General features: G+C 45.6%; 1 protein-coding gene across 1 annotated transcript in view; it reads right to left on the reverse strand.

The window, feature by feature from the left end:
* The window catches only part of prr36b (proline rich 36b), a 32,427-nt gene extending 11,224 nt beyond the window's left edge, over positions 1-21,203 (reverse strand). Inside the window, exons 1-3 of the mRNA XM_084571235.1 lie at positions 20,967-21,203; positions 4,271-5,012; positions 3,845-3,932 (exon numbers count right to left, since the gene is read on the reverse strand). Of these exons, the coding sequence (XP_084427361.1) occupies positions 3,845-3,932; positions 4,271-4,904 (722 nt within the window). The 5' untranslated portion in view covers positions 4,905-5,012; positions 20,967-21,203. The remainder of the gene's footprint in view (positions 1-3,844; positions 3,933-4,270; positions 5,013-20,966) is intronic.
* Between the last annotated feature and the right edge of the window lie 2,562 nt (positions 21,204-23,765).

Genomic DNA, 23,765 nt, shown 5'->3' on the forward strand with positions numbered 1-23,765 from the left:
CAGGCGAAAAATATAAAAGAGACAACATCAGTACAGAGTGTCCTAAAGTGACCTAGCATAGATGCTTCTGCATATTAACATATCAAAAATATCTGTGGCGCATAAGCAATAAATCCCTTTTAACTCGACTGGCTTGTTGCCGGTTTGGTGGCAAAGACAAAGGACGAGTTTTAATCAAGAGCCACTCGCAGCAACGGCTATAAAGCTTCATTTCATTTTCCTAAAACCTCTACGTGCGCCGGAGAAACAAAACATCTGTGAGTGGCCTTAAATTAGATTGATGTCACTTAGCGGACCTGCGTTCGCTTTGATTCGCCTGCTAACCGTAAACCAGCCGCGTATGGAATTAAATCAATCGAGCCCTCGGAGTTGCGCTGAACAGAATAGAGCGAGAGGCCCAGAGCTCTCCAGCACTCTGCTGATAGCAGGGCCTGCATTAAGGACTGAGTGAGCTCGGGAAAAGGGCAAAATCTAATTAAAGCCAAAATTTATGGCCCTGTCGCGGCGCATCGCGTACACAAATCCTGACGTGCACAAACACACACTTAGCAAAGTATGCCTGCGAGGGAACACGGTGCCGTCAGAGGAGCCCTAGCGTCTGTAATGGTTACACCTCTCTCACAGGGATTCATATGTAGGTCTGCAGCAGCCCGTCTCTGCGCTACACACCCACAAAACACTGCATCTTAGCTTCTTTTAAGTACGCACTATAAATCTGATCTTGACCTGATTACAATAATAGCTCAGGCATTTCGCGAATTCGTCCGTGTTACCTGCTTAGTTTATTAGCCAAGATAGCTTTCTGAAAGCTCAGCTTGAACGTGACTCAGAAACTCGGCATGTGTTTGGATTTCAGCGAACGCTTTGGGGAGGTTGAGTACAAAAACTGGCAGAACAGAGCTGAAAGAAAGCAGAATCCACACACTGAATAGTTAAACTGTAGGATTATCATCGCATGTGATAGACTTTTAAACACTGGTAATGTTTGGACACTTTAAAATATTCTTCCTGAACCTGACAATATCTCATGGTCTAAAAAGGAGCGAGGATGGAAAACCGGTGGAGCAGAACGAGCGCGCAAGATTACCAGTGTGCCCTTGTGTAATTCTTTTTAATAAGGTGTTTGTACATCAACCATTGTTTAAAGCTGTAATCTGAACGTAATCTCCGCCATCCAACTGTTACCTGTGGCACATGGAGAGCGGCATGGGGGAGGGGGGGATACGAGAGAACTTGTTTGCGGTGTGGCTGGCAGCTACGGCCCTGCTCAGATCTGGTATTAACATACGGTACATCCCGGGTGATCCGATCACAACTGGGCAGCGGGTACAGCGTTTCCTCAACAGTGATCTAGGTCTTTGTTACAGGAGATGCTGCTATTGCCAACAGCGCAGCAATGACACTAGTTTACCTATGGATTTTTCCAGGGGTCAAGTTCTAATAGTTTTGCACATCGGGTGGAGAAAAATAAATAAGTAATAACTTGATGTGCACATGGTTCTACAACGATGATTGTACAGCACCCTAGATCAGTGATCCCCAAACCCCGGGCCGCGGACCGGTACCGGTCTGTGGGTCATTTGGTACCGGACCGCACAGAAATAATAAATAACTTCCATTATTTCCGTTTGATTTATTAGTCTGAATGACGTTTTATTTTGAAAAATGACCGGATTCTCTCCATTACATCCGTCTATGACCCACTCTTGACGCGTGTCAAGGCCTCGAGACCATAGATCACGTGATACGTCCCGTTAAACGAAACGTCTGTTCAAGACAACAGCTCTGCCGGTGTTCTGGATTAAAGTCATGGCAAAATACCCCGCGATCGCCACAACAGCATTGAAAACGCTGTTGCCATTTCCGACATCTTGTCTGTGTGAAGCAGGGTTTTCTGCAGTGACAGCAACCAAAACAAAATTACGAAGCAGACTGGTCATAAGCAACACACTTCGGGTTTCATTGTCTCCCATTACCCCAAGATGGGACCGTCTTGTTGCAGCAAAACAAGCGCAGGGCTCCCACTGATTCAGTGCTATTGTGAGCAGCTAGTATTTTCATGCACTTTTAGTTTTTGTGGTGTGTCTTATTTTGAAGGCATGTTTTAACGTTACCATAAAGACCAGAGAGCGTTGAGGCAGAGAGGATGTTACCCATGTCATGTTCGGTTGTTGGTGTGATGTTATGAGGACGCTGCTAATAAAGTTGCACATTAATACACAGTGGATTTACGTTTATTATTATTATTATTATTTTATAGAGAAAATACTACAGTTTTTATGCCGGTCTTATCATTTTATTTTGTTTTTATCTGCTACACCTTCCGGTCCGTGAAAATACTGTCTGACATTAAACCGGTCCGTGGCGCAAAAAACGTTGGGGGCCACTGCCCTAGATGATGTACATGTATTGGCGTGTTTTCGCCGAAACATGATCCAATCACAAGTGGTCAATCGACATGGAGACGCACGAGGATGCCAGGCTTGAAAAGGGACGGAAAAAGTGCCGGAGGAGGAACCAGTTATCAACCCTTTGCTGGCCTTCTGATTGGTCTGCTGACCGCCAATCAGGAAGCTCAGGCCCTTTGTCAAGTACCAACTTCCTATGTCCTATACTGTTGCACGTTGGACAAACAATAGCAACGTGAGGGTCCATGTGTTGTTATTTCCTCTGCTGTAACCACGCTGCTCGGATGAATGTTTGTCACGTTTTTGAGAGAATCACAATGACGAGTTTTAATGCTTTTAAGTCTTTTGGATTTTGAAGCTGTAAGAAACTGTATATTGTCCGGTGTAATTCTTCTTTTTTTATCACTGTCAAGTTAGTGCAACATATAAAGCAGCTGGCCAACTGAGCCAAGCCTAAAAACTGACATTGGGGAAGTAACTAGCCTGGAAATTGTACAAGTAAATCGAACAGCACAACTGAAGCTTTCTGAGCTCACCAAGCACATCATAAAACCGGTTTTAACCACCAAAACAAACAAATAAACTAATAAGGAAGAGGCCGAGGGATAAAGCTGTTCAAAGAGCACTCAGAGTCCCAGAGGCTCTGCCTGACTGCGAACGTCACTGCCTCGGACAAAGGCCTCGTTCAGCCTCCTCTCATGGTCTTCGGCGGAGTCACCACAGGATCCAGCACCATGCCCACAGTGTGACTCAGGTGAGGAACACATGTTGATCTGATTCCACACAAACAGATACAGACACATGCTGCCACACTAAATAATAATAAAAAAAAAAAAAAAACATTGGGAGCATTATCTTCTTCCCACTGCCCCTCCTCCCCTCTCCAAAGCCCTCCTAAAACTTGTTTTATAAATATTGCTGTAGAAGTTTTGCTCTGATAAAAACGCCACAAGGCGTTCCTCTAGGGCTTGTTCTGACATTGGCTGGTTTGCTGGCCTAGTTGTGCCCGGCCCATCCAAGACTCTATGTGGGCGATCATTGTCCCTCGCTCCTCCAGGGTGTTCTTTCTTAAACAGTGTCCTCTTTGAACACGGAGCTGAGTGAAGCTTTTTGAACTGTCTGCTTTTCACTTGGCACTGTGGAGCTTTATGTCGCTGAATGTACTCCCTTGAAATTCCCATCAACTTGTGCTCATTTATTCTAATGTGCTGCTGTTGTGGCGCAAAATTGCTAATTTGCTGGCAAGTCATTGGAAAGGCCATTTTATATAAGAGAGCACTTAGAACATGCCTGGAGGACGTCTGAAGAGAGGACCAATTATAGACAGCAGCCAGCGCTATCTACAAGCACACAGAAAATCTTTTTGCGTTTTGTGCTAACAGACACACTCACTCCGGCACGGGTGAGGCTTTTCTCCTGCAAAAATGTCAACGTACCTGGTTGTCTTGGAAACAGGGGCCTTATCGGGTCTGGTTGAGGCAGCGGAGCCAGGCTTGGTGGGAGTTGAAGAGGCAGGTCTGGGAGCTGCAGGAGAGAGAGAACAAAGGTGAAAAGGGGTGATAGACAGACAATTCAAGCTGCAGTATAAAGGTACAGCATGTATGTAGTATATAGTGGAATGTTTCTTGGATATAGGTCAGGGAGATACGTGTTTTTATACACTGTGTCACAAGGATCTAGGGCAAATGCATTTATAGCTTAGCGGGAGTCACTCTGGCGTGTCTAATATGTTTGCTGAATCCATCCTATGAACGGCGGTCTGCATGCCATCACGTTAAAGCTCATTAGAGCTGTGAAAATGTATTTCTTATATTTTCATTCTGATGTCAACTCTTAGTTTTGTGACGACATATTTCACCAACCTGCGGGCTTTTTAGCAGCAGCTGCAGAGGCGCTGGATTTGACGCCATTAGCAGTCGCGGACGGCGTCCTTTTGGCTGCTGCTGTTGTTCCGGTCGCCGACTTTGCGCCATTGGTGGCGGGAGAAGCCCCCGCGGCGTTCCTCTCGCCCACTTTGGCGGCGCTCTTGGACGCCGCAGCCCCAGCCGCACCCGTCGGTTTTTTGGAGGAAGCTGAGGTCGGGGTGCTCTTTTTCTCGGTAGCGGGCGCGGTCTTCTTCGCCACTCCGTTGGTCTGAGGCTTCGACACGCCGTTTGAGACGCGGCTCTGGGATGTGTTGGGCCGCGGCCCGGACGGGGTCTTGGTTGGGCTGGCGGAGCTCGGTTTTGTTTTGGCCGTGGTCTTGTTGGTCACCTTGGCTTTGGCGTCTCCCGAGGCCTTGCTGTTGGTCTTGGCAGCGGGGGTTTTCTTGGCCTTCTCCGGTTGCGGTTCCACCTGACCCACGTCTCCCACCACCTGCTGCGGCTTCTCCTGCTCCGCTGGACTGGCCGCCTGGTTGGGCTCCTGTCCCGCGGCCGGTGCTGCCTCATTCACTGGATCGGACTCCAGCGCTTCCATTGGCTCCAGCGCTGCCGTGGCAACCCCATCCGGCTTCATCTCGCCTTGAAAGGTAGTGGTCCGTCTCTGCAGGGGCAGGGCTGATTGACTTGAATCTCACAGGATGGCCGCAGGACTAGAGGCTTTGTGGAGACGGCGAGGGCTGGTCTGGAGGGAGAGAGAAAACACAGAACAACAAGGTTACTGTAGCCGACGGCAAGACAAGACATGAAAAGAGTTCTGCGTATCTGCTATCAGACAGAGACCCAGGAATGTTAGCAGCCCGAGGAATCAGATAAAGCGTTCGAGTCTGTCTCGTTACAGCACACCAAAAAATACATATATATATATCCAAGAGTCTGCAGGCAAAATGAATGTGTCCAGAAATAAAAGTATACAGGAGAATGAATTTCTGCATAACCCTTTGTGAGGACTTAAACAAACAAACACCAGTGGGCTGTGCAACAATAAATCAAAACATAATGAATCACGCCCCGAGTGAAACCATGGGATCAATTAGATCAACACATTTTATGATGAGCTGAATGTGTGTTGGACGTCTCAGGGGCCGTGGAGGGAGGAGCAGAGGAGGACAACAACATGACTACTACAGAAACAACATACTGTATTCTACAAATAGCCTTCATTAATGTCAACGAACTGCAGCCGCAAAAGGTCCCCTCTGTGTCACCGAAAAGCTCAGTGACACACTTGGCCAGCAGAGCTGCTATGGGTCGTTGGGTTTTTTTTTTTCTTGGTGCAAAATGGCATCAGAGCCACTAGTGTGGAAGACTAGTTTTCTAGGATGGAGCTCTTAAGGGAGTGCAAAAAAGGGTTTGGCATGCAAATTGCACTCACACACAAATATACACGCCACCTGTAATAATGCTAAGACGCTTATCTTAGCAGACTCGAGAAAAGTCAACGAAGCATGCGTCCAACTACTCCCCACTAAAAGGGTCGTAAAATAAAAAAAAGTAGCATGAGGTGGAAAAAGGCTGGAGAGTATTAGCCAACTGGGTCGAGGCACGTAAAATAAAACCCAATAAAAGCAAAGACATGGACAAAGTTTGACTGATCTGTCAAAATGAGAAGTTAAAGACCTAAACATGGATCTGGGAAAAAGCAGTAGATTTACGTTTCAGCTAGTTTCGCGTGGAAGGATGAGTGGACGAGGAGGACGGAGCTTTACAAGTCTGAGAGAAGGTTAGGAGGAAGTGGGGGAGTAGCAGGAAACTGTCAAAAGTTTACAAACAGAGTCAGGAGCCAGCTGTGCAGGAGGGTAAGTGGTGAGACAAACACTGAGGCCAGCCCAGAGGAAGAGGCTTGGCCTGGGGAGCATGGGAACTGAAGGAGAAGGTGGACGAGCGAGGGAGAAAAGAGACAGGGAGAAAAAAAAAAAAAAACACAAGACGATGAGCTCACTATTGGCTGATGTTTGCTGGTTTAAAATCCAGACGTCGCTAGTCATCCTAGTTTCCACTGATCTAAACTTGTACGCACACACTCACTCTCCTATTTCTAGAAGAGCACAGACATCAACTTCATTCTGGAAACAATGTCTGCATACACTTCTTCATCTTTCGCTCCCTTTCAGCCGTCCTTTACTCATCCTCTAAAAGGTCAAAAGGCCTTTTTTTCATTCTTTACTGATCCTCCCTTTCTTCCAGCCATTTTCCCCCAACTCGATTTTGTTCCTTCCCCCAGCAGTGAACCCGTTCTCCCTCCATCCCCTCTGTTCTCTGTTTGCCTTTGCACAGATGGCCGGAGCAGCTGAGCAGGGCCAGAGGGGGGGGAAAGAGAGAGAGACTTGAGGAAAAAGCAGTGCGCATATCCCAAACAGCAACACAGGGACAGATACACACGGCTAGCGCAACAGGCCGCTACCCAAAGGAGGCTTGAGAGGGAGCTGACGCATAGCCGCTAGGAGCGACTCACGCCGCACCCGTCGGTCGCAAGGGGTTTATAAATGCCAGTAAGGCTACAAAATATAGACAGTTGGGGTTAATTACTGTATGGTACAACTAGTCACAGCCTTCATTAAAAGGGCAGGGTGGGTACTGGGAAGAAATGGAGCGGTGACGCACGGGGAATAGAGAAAAGATTGAAAACATTTGCTCTGGCCTCAGACCGTTTTTCTTTTTGTTTCAGTCAGTTGCATGTAAGGTGGTTGGCACGCTCGTTTCACCACTAATAGGAAAAGTCATTAGTTTTTTAAAAAAAAAAAAGAGACAACTGCGCTGGATGTGAAGTCGGTAGCTGTTAGCTTAGGCTAGCCATTAGCTAGCTTCCCCTACCAATGGAAACAAAAGCAAGCAAACCTCTAAAGCTGTAATTAACATGTCATTTCTTAAAAAAAATACACTAAAAGCTAAAGTGTAACAATGGGAACTTGAGTATTGCAGTATCTGCTGGCAACTGCTGCCACTCCAGCTAAGCTAACCACAGGAGTCAGCAGCTAGTTAGCTTAGCTTTAGCTAGATTTTCTTACAGCCGGACGGCACAAGAGGCGTTTCCTGTTGTTCCGGGCTGCTAACTCAAACTACAAACTCTACATAAGGTTGCATCATCCAGCACACATCATCCAGAGTAGGCTGTCATCCCAAAAATAATCCCGTGCAGATGTCAACAGAATAAGCACAGTTTATTTATGAATAACGCTATGCTTAAGAGTAGCTGTGTAGCAGGTTGCACCAACTATGAATCCATCTCATATTCAGTTTGTTCCCTCTAGAACATACGTGTCAAACATACGGCCCGGGGGCCAAAACCGGCCCGCCAGAGGGTCTAATCTGGCCCGTGGGATGAATCTGCGAAGTGCAAAAATTACACTGAAGACATTAACTGCTCTTCCAAGGGTTCACGCAGATTTAGTAAGAGTTGTGGACATAACAACCGAGTCCTAGAACTAAACAGAAATTGCACTTCTTTTTCTTAATAAAGTTGTGTCGTTATTTATAGGTAAATACGCTATCGTGTTATTGGTCCGGCCCCCTTGACATCAAACTGGGCTGTATGTGGCCCCTGAACTAACTAAAATGAGTTTGACACCCCTGCTCTAGAAGAAGGGTCTTTTTGCTCCGAGTTTGACAACGGGAAGACAATGAGAAACTATGTGATCACACATTTCATATCAGGTAAGAGCTAACTTAGCTAACGTTATGTCTCATTAATAGTAACATGCTAGCTAGAAACATAGAGGGCAGACAGAAAGCTATAGACACAATCCCTGTGAAGTGCAACATATAGGGTAATTGCATTATCTAGAAGAGTATCACATTTATGAGTTTAGTAGGTGACCTATAAATTTTTTTTTAAATGGGATTACAAAATGAGAAAAAAACACCGACACCCGCTTCCAACTCTATAATCTCTAAAATGTTTTACTCGTCACACTTCACCCACTTGTCGTAATCTTTAATACAAGCAGACCACTGTTTGACCCAAACAAGCGATAGCTATTAAAACTGTGACCTAATTTGACCACAAAACGAACCAGGAAACAAGACCGTGTCCAATCACAATTCCCTCGTCTCTCTTTCAGAGTCCGGTGTTGAGTTTGCGTTTGGCTCCTGCTCTTCCCACAGTAAAGTCTCTTGAGCGCTGCTCCTCTCCAAAGTACCCCAACACTGCAGGTGTGACAGTGATAAATCCTGATTTCATGTCCACAAACTGAGGAACATTTCTCTCTCTCTCTCTCTCTCCTGCGAGTCTCCAGACAGCTGTGAGATTGGGCTTCTCGCTCCCCTGGCTCCTTGGCTCCTTGGCTCCTTGGCTCATACAGGCAGACCTGCGTCATCAGGACCATCAGTCAGTGGTCGGCATAAACAGGCTAGAAACCCAGGCAGGAATGGACTTCTTTCATTTATTCTCCACTGAAACTGGAGGCGAGAGGAATCCAAGACGCTCTTTTAGGAGCCAAATAACTCACGGACTCATATTCGGTTTGTCTACCAAATTTAACCTGGACTTTATCAAGATCTTTTACTTGTTCCTTATTCTTAAACTCCAGGGCTCCTTGTTTGACGATCAACAGAAACAAGAACCAATTTATAAGGACAAGTATGATCAATCGCCTACACTATCGAGCCCCATTCTTCATATTCTGTCAAAATCCTGTGGGGAAAAAAATAACAATGCGTAAGGCTTTGATATACGTTCATGCGACGCCTTCTCCATCAATGTGCTGCTGCAGTTTCACAGTGTATTATCTTACATTTCATCCCCAATTACTGCAGCCACTGCCTACTGAAACCCTCCTCAGCCCACTAATGTGATTACAGATTGAACCTCATTAGAGCGAAGGCAGTTATTCACGATGAGGATGCAGTCTGAGAGGTTTATGTTCATGAAATTACCCAATAATCATTTTTTTTATTTAATTTATCCATGGGTGATCTCGCCAAGAAAACGTCCTTCTCCCGCTCCACGCTTTCGCAGCCACACAATGACACACACACATCCGAGCAGCGGGGGCACAACTCTTGTTTTCTCTAAGCAGCTTCACTAAAGCAACAAGGGATTAAATGTTTTCTAGTTCACTGGCACTTAAACTATAGCTGCTGAAGGTGCTTTTAAAGGGCTTACAATGGGATTCGGCTTGCTTTGCTGCACTACATAAAGCTACATGGATGTTACACTACTTTTTATCTAACATGAATAAACCTATTAATAAGGAGATTATAGTATGGCTATGATATTATCTTGGTAAATTTTACCCTATAGTTAATTGTCTTAACACCTTTTAATTCACCTTTGGCTAAGCCACACCCTAGAATGTAGTTTGACCAATCACAGCTCCCACAGGGGTCCGACACTTTTTCCACAGCGCTCCATTGACTTTAACGCAGGCGTCTCATATTTTCGGTCTCGGCAGGCTATAGCTACTGTTGGTATATATCCAGGGTATGGATAAGCCCAATGATGTGCGCGCAAAACCCTGTGGAGCTAACCAAAACATCACCGTTACAGCTTAAGTTGCATAGTTGTTGATACGCTAGCACACGCTGAAGAAATACAACGTTATACGTGCGTAACGTTAGTCCGTTTGCTTCGTAATAACGATTATAGAAGTGAATAGAGACGTACCCAGCTTTGCATGAACAGTGTTGCTCCTTGATATTGTCAGTCCCAGCCTCCGTCTCGATTAATAGGATATGCGGTGGTTCACTTTTTGACTGTGACCGGTATACTTTTGCCTCTATTTGGATGCCTTGTTGTTCGTTGCGTTTCATTTGTATGTCCTGAATATAGCCTTCGAACGCATATTGCAGCCCCTTTTGCCTACTTCTATCGGACACTTTATTTGCTGCTTTATAAAAGTTTGACAAAAGCTCAGCAGGAAGAGCTGTCACAGCATAAGCCATGTTGATACCAGAGCCTTATAGATAACCAGAAAACCACAGCCCAGAAGAGAATGTCGGACGTAGCAACAGTAACTAAGGGGGGCGGGGCTTAGCCAAAGGTCAATTGTGCATCACTTCTTCGGTCTAGTTGCTGAGCACGGAGTCGCTCAGCTTTTTAATTACAGAACAACCGCGACACACCAGTGCGCTGGTATAAACACGTTCACAAGCGTAGATTCGGCACAGAACAGTTGCGGAAATATAAACCAAGCTTTACGCTCCATTTCAAGAACCAAGCAGAAGCCCAGACCGGTTCTGGGAACTCTTCTTTTCAGCCTGGGATGTAATACACAAGCTGGCAAGTTCAAGCCACAAGGGACAAGAGTGCACGCAAGGACCTGAGATGTAACAACTTTTCATTTGAGACAGATGGCTTTATAAGCCGCATTAGATCCATTTAATAACATATTTTATTCCAGGCACCGTGCACTGTGTGGAATGAGGACGTAAAATGGTTTAATCTGAAGACAGTTTTTCGGTCGGACTACCTCAGGACAAGCAGCTGCACATTATCAGCTGTCCTGACCTCCCGTGGCCTCGGTGACACGCAAAAGGATCTGCAGCAGAATAGCTGCTTCCTGACAAAGACCTTGACAGACCGAGGTTGTTATCCTCCAGTTTCAATTCCACTGACAAAAACTTGCAAGCAGACAGTTTAGAAACTGATTTAACTGCCTGCCTTTTTGGAGCATCTTGCATCCGGTATTATTTATCTTTGTTATTTATACTGTCTGGCACCACCTCATCTTGGAAGAAATAGATGTAGCGTATGTATTAAATTAAAGTGTATTAAAAGCAGAATTAGCCGAGAAGACAGAGCAAAACAAATGGGACAAACTACAAAACTCCACGTAGAAAGAAAAGCCAATGTGATATTATCGCATTGATATTACTTTCAGTTGGTTATGTGTAAACAGATCATATAACCTACAATAAAAGCTTATGATCTGTTTACACGGCGCGCATACAGCGGTTTATAGTCGTATCAAGGGTTTACTGATGCTGACGCCATGGGAAAGATTTTGACTTTTACTCACTCACTTTATTTACTTTCTAATATCATCACAATAATAGTCGAGAGTCCTGCTACATCGAGCATGCCAAATAAACTGAGTAATAAACTTTACAAAGTGAAAAAGGCAAAGCAGTGGTGTTGTTGTGACGTGGTGTTAGACCAAATATGTCTTTTCGCATCAAATGTGCCTAAAATTTTGACTCATTCAGTATTCAGCTAAAGCAATAATCAAAGGTCAACATAATGTTATAAAAGTGGAATATAAATCTCCATTCGCGAGGCTAATCTTTCAACGTAAACATGAAATTTCCTCCCTCTGTGTTCTTCTGAGCCTAGTTGGACTTTATAAAACTGTGTTTGTTGGCCTTCGCAATGTGTCACGAGGCGTCGCGCTTCCAGCTTCCAAGCAGCATCCCACTCCAAATTCCCGGCAAGCCTCAATGATGAGCTGCACAGTGACTGGGAACAAAGGAAGCCCACACGAAAAGTAAGCCATGAAGAGACAAAAGGCAGCGGTTACTGGTTAAAGCCAAAAGATCAGGAGAGACCAGAGAGGCTCGTCGTGCCATCCTCCGCCTCCAAACACACTGGTCATATTCTCTTGTAATCCATCGGTCATAATCTGATAGTTTAAATGAGCGCCTTATATGTTGGCGGTATATATATTGTAAGTGTATTGTGTAGCTATATTCACTCTATCTAGTTTTGTAAAGTTTGCTGCGAGGCAAATGCTGTGCTGTTTATTTCACCTGGTGCCGCTATCATTATTTTTACACTTAATGGGCCTCGAGCAGTAAGCTAATGATGGGCAAGCCGGCTCTGCAAGGTGAGATCATGCTCCTAGGCGTTATCCCCATCTAATACCCACAATGGAACATAAAAAAAAACAAAAACCTGTGTGTGTGTGTGTGTGTTCACGGTAGAGTGTGTTTCCCAGCTGCACTACGAGGTTTAGGCCAATACTGTCAATAACTGGAAGGCGTCCAGAGCTGCTGAGGGATCTAAGCTTTCTTCTGACTGTCTAGACACAAACATGGCGTTCTTGAATAATCAGGTCATCAGCATATTTAAACACAAAACTCGTACTTTGACCCTGTTTTTGCATCAAGTACAATCTACTACTGTGTGTGTGCGGGGGGGGGGGGGGCTGTTTTGAATAAAGCAGGAGGCTACGTTTTTAAAGAAGCGCTCATGGGAAAAAGTGTTTTTAGAATAGCGAGGGGTAGGTCGTGATTAATTATGCAGATCAAAACTATGAAGCTGCAGTGTGGGATACTGAGCTCAATGTTAATATCAAATCGGCTCTAGGGCTGAGCAGGGCTCGCATCGTATAACCACTGCTGGTGAAGAAATAAGAAACTCTTCGCACTTCTCCGCACAAAGATCTAAATCAAAGAGCCTCACTTAAGCCAACCAACCGTCCAAGAGTGTGTTCTGAATCGCAGCGGCAGGAAGACGGCTCTGCTCTCACAGCACACAACTGTGTACACACATATATGTATTCTGTGAGCCTTCTTCTATCCCCGGGGCCTACTCTAAATAGTTGTCAAAGGGTGGGATTGTGGGGGAGGGAAGCGGCGGTGATGGCAAGGGGTAGGGGGAGACTACCAGAAAAGATGCTAAAAGAAAGTGGGCCTGTGTGGACGAGGTAGCCCTCCTCTACCGCTGACACAAAGGCGGCAAAGCTTGATAAAAGTCCTCATGCCTAACTAATGCCTCGGTGAGAAGACAGAAGGTTTGAGCTGTGGTTTGGTTCAGGTCTTTGAAGGATTTGTTAATGAGCATCCAGCGGCCTCTGACCCTGTTAACTGGTCATGCTTTTATCTCTAAAAGCAGCAAGCACAGCACACTGAGCTGCGGTACTTTCCCACTCTTTTCATCTACTAATAAGCCATAAGTTTTCTTCGCCTGCTTGCTGGTGGTCGGTACAATTTTCTCTCCTTTCTTTCTGGACTAATGGGTGCAGCGTAGAGTGGGAAGATCAAATCGATCTAATCGATCGGTTCCAGCTTGTGGTTTGGGTCCATTTGCCTCACATGTACAAGTGCACATGTGAAAAGATAACTAGGGAGCTTGAGAGGGCGCCGTTTTACTCCACTACAACAGACCCAGGGTGCGGTCGAACCATCCAGCCCTACGCGAGTCCGTCCAAAAAATTAAATACATAACATAAATTCAAAAAAATGTGTTATTGATGCAGCTGTTGGTGTGCTGCAGGTGTTCTGCTGATATCTGGCTGCCCTACATCAACACCAATCAGCACAGATGGAGCGTTACATTGTCCATATAATATCTTTTCAGCTGGCTCCTCTATCCAGTCACCATATTTGGTTTTGCAATATTTAAGACACAAGAATAAATCATTGGGTAATCCAACTGTTTCTAATATGGCAACTTGTTTTGTCTACAGAATATGAAGAATATTATTTTTTTAAAAATGGCCACAGAAATACATTTTATACTGTAGATTTTTTGGCATATTTGTTTGAAATGACTAATTAATCCATTTAAAATGAGTTCAGATTAGCAGTGTCATTCCAGCTTTATTGTAAATACTACACTTTTGTTAGTTTTTAATTAAGTGGATCAAGTTTGTTGACATTAAAACTTTTTCTGGGAATCAAACAGATATCCATTTCAAAGATGGACTGAACAAACGGATCCCATGGGTCTAAGTAGGCCTGAATAGGCCCGGGGACTTGACTGAGCCTACTGTTGTAATTTAGAGTAGGCTGAATAGAGAATCTAAGGCGCCATGCCAGCGTGTGGCATCTTGGATTGTGACATTCACCACCCTCACAGAGAGGAGGAGTGACGAACACACACACACACACACACACACACACACACACACACACACTTGAAAATATGCATTCATTCCACCTTGCTTGATCATTTCTGGGCGCAAGCAAGACTGCGTCAAATCTGAGGCCACTCGCGTCGGCCCACTTTCCCCCCATGAGCAGTGATGCCATAAGCGAGATGGTGAATTATTGAAGCGGCGCTGCAGAGTTATGCTCCTAGAAGAGACGAGCATGGAGCTGAGATCCAAAGGAAAGGAGAACCAAAAGATTAGACTGATGCGCATTTGAAATTATAGCTTAAATGCTTAAAAGTAGAATTGATAAGCTAATAAAGCACAGGTAGGTCTGTTAAGTGATCTTTTCACATGTACACAGTATTAATCCAGTGTATAAATGTGCTGATGTCGACTGCGTCTGCATCAGTAATAGCCGTCCATTTCATATCATAAGGGATTCAATTTAAAATACCTCCGCTAATGCTGTCTGCTCTTTAGAAGGCGGCTGCTCTTGTGCATCATCTTATATTTAACGACATTTCTATGACTTGGCTGCCTCAGTTAGCCTGACGAGCCAGACCCACATTAAATGTAGGGTCTGGGCTCTCTCCATAGACAGGGCTCAACCGGAGGGGTGGGATAAACAGTTGTCGTCTTTCAAACTCCCTCTCCACGCAATAGGATAGCGCTACAACCAATCAGAGCAACGAAGAAAGGTGACGTAGTCAGAGCGACGGAAAATAGAGTTAAGAAAAGAACGACCTCAGTGCAGTTTCTTGTTCTTTTCTCAGAGAAAAGCTTAACTTCAAGTCTTTCAGAGTGGCGGCCAAAGCCGATTCGAAAGAAAGTTGTTCGCTAGCAGCAGCCATCGCTCTGGTAGTTCTAGCTAGGATGGGGAATTCACGCGTAATTCACAGAACTTATGGTCGCAGGTCAGTCGTCATCGTGTTAAACCCGCCCACCGACTCGTGATTGGCCCGGTCCATCTTGGATTTTTCGAAATCTCAAGTCAACGGAGAGTAACTAGACGCGCCCCTAGCGGCAGCGCGTCTAGATTCTAGGCTATGCCTCAGTCTGAGATGCTGAAATAAATCGGTTGTGCCGCAGCCTTTACAACAGCTTTTATAGAAACTTAGCGATGAACCGTGGGTACACCGCAAAACTGGACCAGTTCCAAGCTACTGATGAAGTCTGTGCTTTTTTTAGTGAACAAACACTTCTGCTGCCATGTTGTGTGCGTCTGTGGGAGGTATATGCGGGGGTGAGGGCTTTACGCACTGATCCAACTATGAACTAGTGGAGCCCAAGAGGAGGGAGGGTGGTGGAACTTAAATGAGGAATGATTTGATTAAATGTATTTTGTTGTATGCGTATAAATTGTCAAATAAATCCATCTATAAAGTAAGCTTTCTCATTATGACTGTGGTATTATAAGGAGGTTATGTAACTGCAGTCTCAGGACCGTAATCCTTTCAAAGTTCATATGTCTACCATCAATGCAATCACAGACTCTCTCCCCGGGGGCACGTATGGGACGGTTTCATTTCACGTCCACCACTCCTCCTCCTCCTCCTCCTCCTCCTCCTCCCACACACAACAATACGGCTCGCTGCTGATCATCTCAGGAGAACCCTGAACAGCCACCCATGAGATGAGAGGCTGATTATTACAAAACACATCCCCGATGAGGACGCGCATCTAGAAAAGATGGGTGTAGGAGGAGGACGACGCATGCTGTTAGATCGAGCTGCGGGTTACGAATGCTGCTGCTGCTTCTGCTTCACATCTAATCACAGCTCGCACAGATCCCAAAGAAGCCCGACCTGAGGTCAGGAAACTGCCTCTGTCTTGAACACAAATAAACTGAAAACAAAGCCCCACTGCTCTCCAAGGCATTCCCCACCGACAGTGGGAGGGATGAGCGAGCAGGGAGAGAGAGGAGGAGAGGAGGAAGCAGCCGAAGGGGACGGGGGGGAGGGAGAGGGAGACAGAAAGTGAGCCTCTATCAAAATGACATTAATATGGCAAATTATGTCACCACACTTTTTAATAAACATTTTTGCGAGGCTGGTTTATGTTGTATTCTTGCATCTGGCAACATTTTTCCGTCAAATCTTTTGCCTTTATGTGACAGTATGAGAAGTTTACACATCAGACAGGCATTAAATTAAGATGTTTTAGCAATTTTCTTGGCGTTTTCAATCATGTATTGCAAAGCAGACATGAACATGGGCGGGTGGGAACAGCTAGGGAAGACAACTTAAAGATTAAACTGTAAATTTTGCTATTTTGAGACCTACCTCTTAACAGACAGCAAAACAAACACCTGTCCACTCTCCTCGTTTCCTGATTGTCAAGTCAACTCGTTAGTAGCGTACATACGGCGCGGTAATTCCCACCAAACTGATCTCCGGTGGTTCTTTGTGCGGCAGGGAGGCCCGGTAAGACAAAAAATGAGGCGGAACAAAGGATGAGACGAAAGGAACAAGTCTTTTTTTTTTTTTTTTTCCTGTCTCCTTCTTTACTTGGCTGCTGGCTTGTGCTAAAGACAGCAGCAGATTGTGCGCCGGTCACCTGGACCAGACAAACATGTGATCAGAAAGGCTGGCAATAATCCTGGAGTCTCTCTGGAGTCTCACACAACAACGAATCAGCAAAAAGACAATTATGACGCCACAAAAAGGCAGGGAATGATTATGTTATATGTGTTGGGAGTTCATACCGAAACCCTTGTTCCTACGCGGCCCAAACCCGACGCACACAACGTACACACGTAAACACGCTGTCCTTCCCGTGGTGCACCCAGGCTCAGAGAAACCCGGCCCCCCCTGGGGACAGGCAGATTAACACATGACAGAGCTTGTTAACCCTGGACAAAGAGAGATGCTAATCTTGTACAGTCGGCCTTCACCGTCCTGAAACAGTACACAGACACACAGATAGAGAGAAAGAGAGAGAGAGAGCGGCGATGAAGAAAAGACAAGAAGTGGAATACGTAGCAGTGACAAGAGGCCTCAGTGTGTCCCAGAAACAAGACAATACTATCGGGAGGCAGGGCTACACACTCGATCAGCCCCCCAAACAATAAGGGTAGAGACGGACGACAAACAAAGCCCCGTTGCTGCCTGGTTGAGCTCCGCTGCCAGCAGGGTTCGACCAGCAGGAAAACGCTGAGCTCATCTGTGTGGATATTGATCGCAGGAGGAGAAAGTGGTGGTGGTGCGGGGGGGGGGGGTCAGGACAGGCAGGCAGCTCCACAGATGGTCAGAGCAGACACAGACAGAGGAAGTGCATTAGCAAGACAGGTTCCTCTGATGCTGATAGCAGCCTCCCCTGGGAGAGGATGATGACAAGGTTTTAGGAGAGGACTACGGCGGAGGGTGGGTGGGTAGAAGAGGGCAGAGACGAGGAGAGTCCACGCCAGACAAGGAGACAGAAAAACTGAGGCTAATTTGTAACTTGAAGAGCTGCTGGGTGATCTCCATAATGGGCTGTCTGCCCACAAACAAGCTCCTCTCTGGGGGTAAATAAGATCAGGCAGGCCCAGGACCAGCTGGTGGCTTGGATCAATGACACCCAGATAGAGCAGACAGATGCAGAGGCGCAGGAAGAGGGCCAGGACGGAGGCATCTGGACGGGATGGCAAGGGGGGGAAAAGAAAAAAAAAAAAACGCCCGAGAGGCTCCGGCGCCCACTGTTGAGATTTTCACAAGGGGCTATAGGACACCCGCAACGCAAAGCACAAGCGGGAACAACCATAAGAGGATTACGTCCTCCTTGTTTGAAGTGGAGCACGGCACGTTCCAGATGGAACCTGATCTCTGGCGAACAGGTTGGACGGCCGACCAGGTCAGCGCCTACTGGCTACGGCTTTCAAGGAACTTAACCACACATCTGGACTTAAAACGCACCAACATCTGCCAATGAAACGGTTGTAGGGGTGTTGTACGTGTACGGCAGCAAGCAAGTCTAATAAAACTGGACAGAGGAAAATTCAAATGTCAGGGAAGTATCCTGTCCCCTAGAGCTGTTTGGTAAAGGGAGGCCATTATACAACACATGGTTGTTATGGTGACGGGCAGGGCGGGTATCTGGTGACCTAATCCTGACCACACCGGCCACTGGGCAAGCACGAAGCAATATCAACACAACAGGATTCAATTTGCACCAATATTTATGAGCCTGAAGCCGAATTTTTTGGCATCTCCCAAGACCGCGCCGCTACCGAACGACAAGGCAACACCAACACTTCGTACCATGAAGAAACCGGTCTGAAAAGCCTAGCAACAGGGCTGCTAACCATGTCCATTATCCGTCCTCCCTCCGGAGGAATTCAGAGCGTCCAAACACAGCAAATTACTGCAGCTGCTGGCAAATACGGCCTCAAAACCGCACCGCCAGTTGCCAACTAGCATGCCCTGACAACTGTGACACCACCACCACCACCACCACCACCCGCGGCCGGCCCGAGAGCACAGTTATCGTCGGCTTCATCTCCACTGTGCAAATTCATTGTCGCAACCGCGGCCGTTTCCTCGAAGCCCTAGTCGCCCGGGAAACAAAAGGAAATTCGGCCAAACGCACTGTTTCTGTCGGTGTCCTGATAATCTCACGAGGAAGGAAACAAACCACCGTGCTGTCGTCGCCATGGATTAAAACAGAGCAACACACAGGGTGGTGGTGGCGATATTTTAATGATGCCGAGAAGTGCAAGGCCCACGGCTTCAGGAGGATCCAGGGGGGACACAGGCTTACCCTTGTCACTTACTGAGAAGTTCAGAGCTCAGGAAGGGGGGGGGAGGGCTTCGTTCTGAGTCACAAACCCACCCGCACCAGTCCTTAGGCTAAAGGGGCGAGCTGACACACAGGTCTATTAATGCCACAATCGTCTGCCCCTTCTCAGAACCGAGGTCGAGAGGCCAGCCAGAGGCAAAATAGGGTCATTAAAATTTAAATTGCCCTGAAATACAAGATTACGGAAACACTCAGAAATCATATTTAGGTGCGTTTTGGTTCCACGTGGATTAATATACGTCTTAAAAGGCATATTCCCATTTCATTTAATAACAAAATATACTAAACAGCAAGGTAAAAAACTTGAACGAATGGCATTTTGTGCTGGAAACATGACTGATAAATCAAGAGCAGTTACTTCTGATTGAATTAGTAAATCACTGACGTTGTTAAATGTGAAGAAATGATGGATAACACCACGCGGGACTGTCTTTAAATGTCATCTGTCTCAATCTACTAATCAACCGATTAGTAATCCATTAATCCATTGAATTACTACGTATTTATAAAGGTATACGCCTTCTGTGTAGACATCTACGCACTTTATTACCGCCCCTCCAACATAATATTAAATAAAATATAAAAAAATACACAAAGGAGATTTACTGTATCCTATTTGTTTTATATTTTTCCCCTACTAAAATGATCCTCTTCTTTTATTAAAGTTTCTGACAAATCTGGCAGTAATCCCCTCGCTCCTACGAATAATATTTCTAAACAACTTGTGTGTGTGTGTGTGTTTTTTTATTTTTTATGGCTGTTAAATTTAATTTCACATGATTGCATTTGGGCGCCTGTCTGGCCTCCATTTCCCCGCTTCATCCACCAACGCTGTGAGTCAGCCGTTCTCTCATCTCGGGCCCCGATGGCTTAGTTAGCCCACCTCTGACTAAAAAGAGTCCTGGAGCGTCTCCAAGCCCCCCTTTCGCATTGGGCCCGAGAAACTTTAAACACAGTGGCCGCCCCCGGGGGACGCCATTTACCTCGGGATGACATCAATACATCGTGCTCGATCGCCACACGTTACTGACCAACCCATGCCCCCCACCCCGGTGCAGACACTAAAGCTCGAGACCATTTATGTCACTGTCTGCACCACCAGGGGAGGAGAACAGACTCGTGGGTTGAGGATAAGGATTTTTATTTATATTTCTTTTTAATGCTTTTGCATGTTTGCCGTTTATTAAAAAGCTCTCGGGCCAGGCACTGTGGGAACTGGTTTTCTTCTCCTCGCCATTGTTCTACAAAAGGGGGGAGCGTAATCTGTCTTGTTGCAGCAAATAATAAAAAAAAAAAAAAAAAGGAGCAGCTACGCACCCCTCCAGCTTTACACCACAATAGCCGATCACTTTTTTTTTTTTTTTTTGGGGTGTGGAAGGGGGGGGTGACATTAATCACCTCTGATTACACGGCAGCTTGTGCACAACTCTCAAGAGATATTTCAGCTTCGCTCCCTCCCTCCAGCATCCGAGGAAAATAGTGCTTTACATATATATACCCCACAACTTATTCTGTCGAGTTTAAAATGAAAACTGAGCGGAAGTGAGCATTTGTAAGGGCTTTTTTATTTCCTCCTGATTACACATTTCTCCCAGAACAATGGGGATGGAGGATGGAGAAGGAGGGGAACGTGAGAAATAAAAAAAGTTAAAGCTGGAAAGACGAAAAAAAACTTAAAAAGGAGGGGTTTATCTCTAAATGAAAACGAGCATGCATTAAAATAACATAGCTGTTCTGGGGAGGGAGGGGGGGGTCATGTGAACCGGTTTGTTGAGCGCTACCATGCAGCCTGCCACCGCCCCATCAACCCAGTCCTTGAACGCTCCATCGACATAATAAAGATAAAGGGGAAAATAAAAAGAAAAAAGAAGCTAATATACTATAACTAAACATAATATTATACGTTTTTACCTTAATTATTAATAGAAATGTTAATTTATTGTAGCAGTAAACACGGTTTAGATGCTGAAACGAGTAAGTGATAAATGAGTATACAAGAGAAGACTCTAAACGCATCATTTCAAACAGTCGCTTCTGATTTACGTTAATTAGCTAAACAGTATCTTACGTTAGCTAGCATGCTAAAGCTAAAGCTAAAATAATCTTACCAGTCGGTGCAGCGAGCGACAAAAAAAAAAAAAAAATAGGAAAACCCAGCTCTCTCTCCAGCTACGCCCAGTAGTAGTAGTGTGTGTTAGCCCGCTTCACCGGGACTGAATCCTCGAGGAGTCGGGGAGAAAGAGAAAACTGAAAGTAGCAGCAGCAGTAGCAGCAGTAGCAGGGGGAGGATGAAGGTTTTTTTTTTTTAAAAAAAAAGAAAAAAAAAATTTAAAAAAGAAGCGAAACCGGAGAATAACGGTAGGTTATTATAAAAAAAAAAATCAGCGGAGAGAGTCGAACCGAGCCGACGGACGAGAAACTTCTGGTTCCCAACCGCCGTTTTTTCCCGAGTGATGCGCGTGTCGCGTTCTCTGGGAGGAAGAAAGGAGAATGACGCTTCACTGCACACATACACACACACACACACGCACACACGCACACATACATACACACACACACACGATAGTAGACCGGTGAGCGAATAAGATGGACAGGCGGAGGAGAGGGCTGAGGATGCCTTCAGGTGCTGTCGGAAATGTAGGAATTATCAAATCAAATCATCTTTATTGGCTATACGGTGCCTCTTTTCCAGATTTTGATTCAAAACAACACCGTATTTTTACACAAAGAGACAAAAGAAAGCCCAGACAAGTAAATTAAGCAGAGATATTATACTTGTGTGTGTTCTTTGTTCAAAAAAAAAAAAAAAATGCCAGTATTACATATCAAATCAGCTTTATTGGGCACGTGTATGCGGTGCTGCTGTTCTAGAAGTTTCTTTGCATTTTCTACTACGCAAAATGACATAATGCGCTGCTGACGTTTTGAGTCTAACAAATGAAACAGATATATTGTACTTGTGCGTTTGTTATTAGGGAAAAATTATAGCTTTATTGGCCTTGTTTTTGCTTCTTCATAAAAGCAAAAACAAGGAATTTGTCACAGTCTGATCTTCACAACAAATGTTTGGAGAAGTGCACGATGGTACGGACAAATTAACTGCCTGAGGAGCTCAGAAGAAGAGCGGTTTTTGCTCATCAGGCTGAAAAAGGTTAGAAAACCATCTCTCGAGAGTCCGAAATCCGCAAATCCACAGTCAGGCTGAATGTTTTGCGGACAGGTGAGACCTGTTTGGTTTAAATGAGAGGTGTGTGTGCCTTTAGGCTAGCTGTCATTGTCAATCGGAGCTGTCCTCATGTTACTGCTAGCCTTAGCTGTCAGTGTTTCGGTGACAGCTAAGGTGACCGATAAGTGCACTCGCTATTTTTGATAATATACTCACTTTCTCTGCAATGAAAAGGGAAAAGACAGGCTGGAATAGTTGTGAATTATTATGGGTGGTGTTACGGTACCTCACACGTCCTCACGTAAAATACTTTGAGGAGAATAATAACTTGTATTAGGTTAAATATGTTGTTATCTCAAATCTCAACAGGCCTTTTTCTCCACCTCAGAAACAGGAGCTTACCCTGAGTCATTGAAGGCAGCATTCACCACGGCAGAGGCGCCACGCTGAAACTGAAAGGGGTGAATAGCGAATAGCAGAGGAACTCTTCTTTCTCTAAGAGCAGCCAATAACCCGCCGTGCTGGGGGATTATTCAAATTAAGGATGATGTCACCTCTTGCAAGTCACCCTACTCTCTTGTCCGAGTTTCTCCCGGTTGTCTGCCCCCCTCCCTCTAGGCCCCTACACCCCTTTCTCTCCACTGTTGAAACCCTTTTCTTCCATTCTCCATGCCCGACTGCACACACACACACACATGCGGCACCACATGCATCAAGTTGTCTGCATTGTCTGCCTTCAAGTGTTACTGTTGCATCAAGAATTCGCGTTTCTAACCTGTTGATCGTTATATTTTAACGCGAATCTGCAGCTATTTTCAAGCGAATTTGTAATTCCGCCACTAATATAGACTTTAAACTGAAGGCCTTGTGGGCGTTCTTTTGTCGCAAAAGTCAACAAACGTGCAAACATTAAAGCTTGGCACAGACTGAATGCAGCTTAAAATGCGCACCTGTCTGCGTTTTCAGTCAGAGTGAACAGACTGGAAGATGGAGAGGCTGCCAGGAAGCAATGAAGGAAGCAGAAAAACACAGAGCGGTGTGTTTTCTCTCAGCCACAATTGGGATAGTGAGGGGTGTTGTTTCATTGCTTTCGGGCTTTTGTCTCTGTGCGCTGTGCTCCTCACCAGAGCAGGGGCTTTTCAGTCAGAGACAGTCTGGGTGGGCATGCTGCCTTTCTGTCTGTCTTTCTGTCTGCTGCTGCTGCTGCTCAGCTCCCAGCAGCCGCCTGCCCCAGTCAACTGTACACGAGCCAGACTTTTTTTTTTTGTGTACTGGTCTGATCTGGATGAGCTTCTTTTCATGTTCAGCCTGTGCTGCGCTCTTCTCTTTCCAAGGTGCGGTAGGAAGGATTTTGTTTGAGGCGGAAAACATACACCACACATGCATCTGATTGCATAAAAAGCATCTCTCGGTCTCTCTTTATCGCTCGTGATCAGATTTCCAGAGGAAAGCTTTGTTTGTTTTCCTCTGAAGTGGACTAGCCTCTGACTTCTGCCTTCAGCTTGGAGGGCTGCAACAAGAAAGGCTCTTTCTTGTTGTTATCTGCACGGAAAAAGTGTGTCAGATGTTGAAATCGACACCCGCACACAGTAGATGTAAATGCATGTGTGAATATATAAAAAAAAAAAAAGGAAGAGGAAGGACCGTAGGGGCGTTCGATGCCGGCTGATTTTACGCTGATGGACGCGTTGGCATCGTCGGCCAGGTGCAACAAAGAGAGGAAGGTGGCGTCCGGCAGCGG

The sequence above is a fragment of the Chelon labrosus genome (genome assembly GCF_963514085.1).
Source record: "Chelon labrosus genome assembly, chromosome: 21".
NCBI lineage: Eukaryota > Metazoa > Chordata > Actinopteri > Mugiliformes > Mugilidae > Chelon > Chelon labrosus.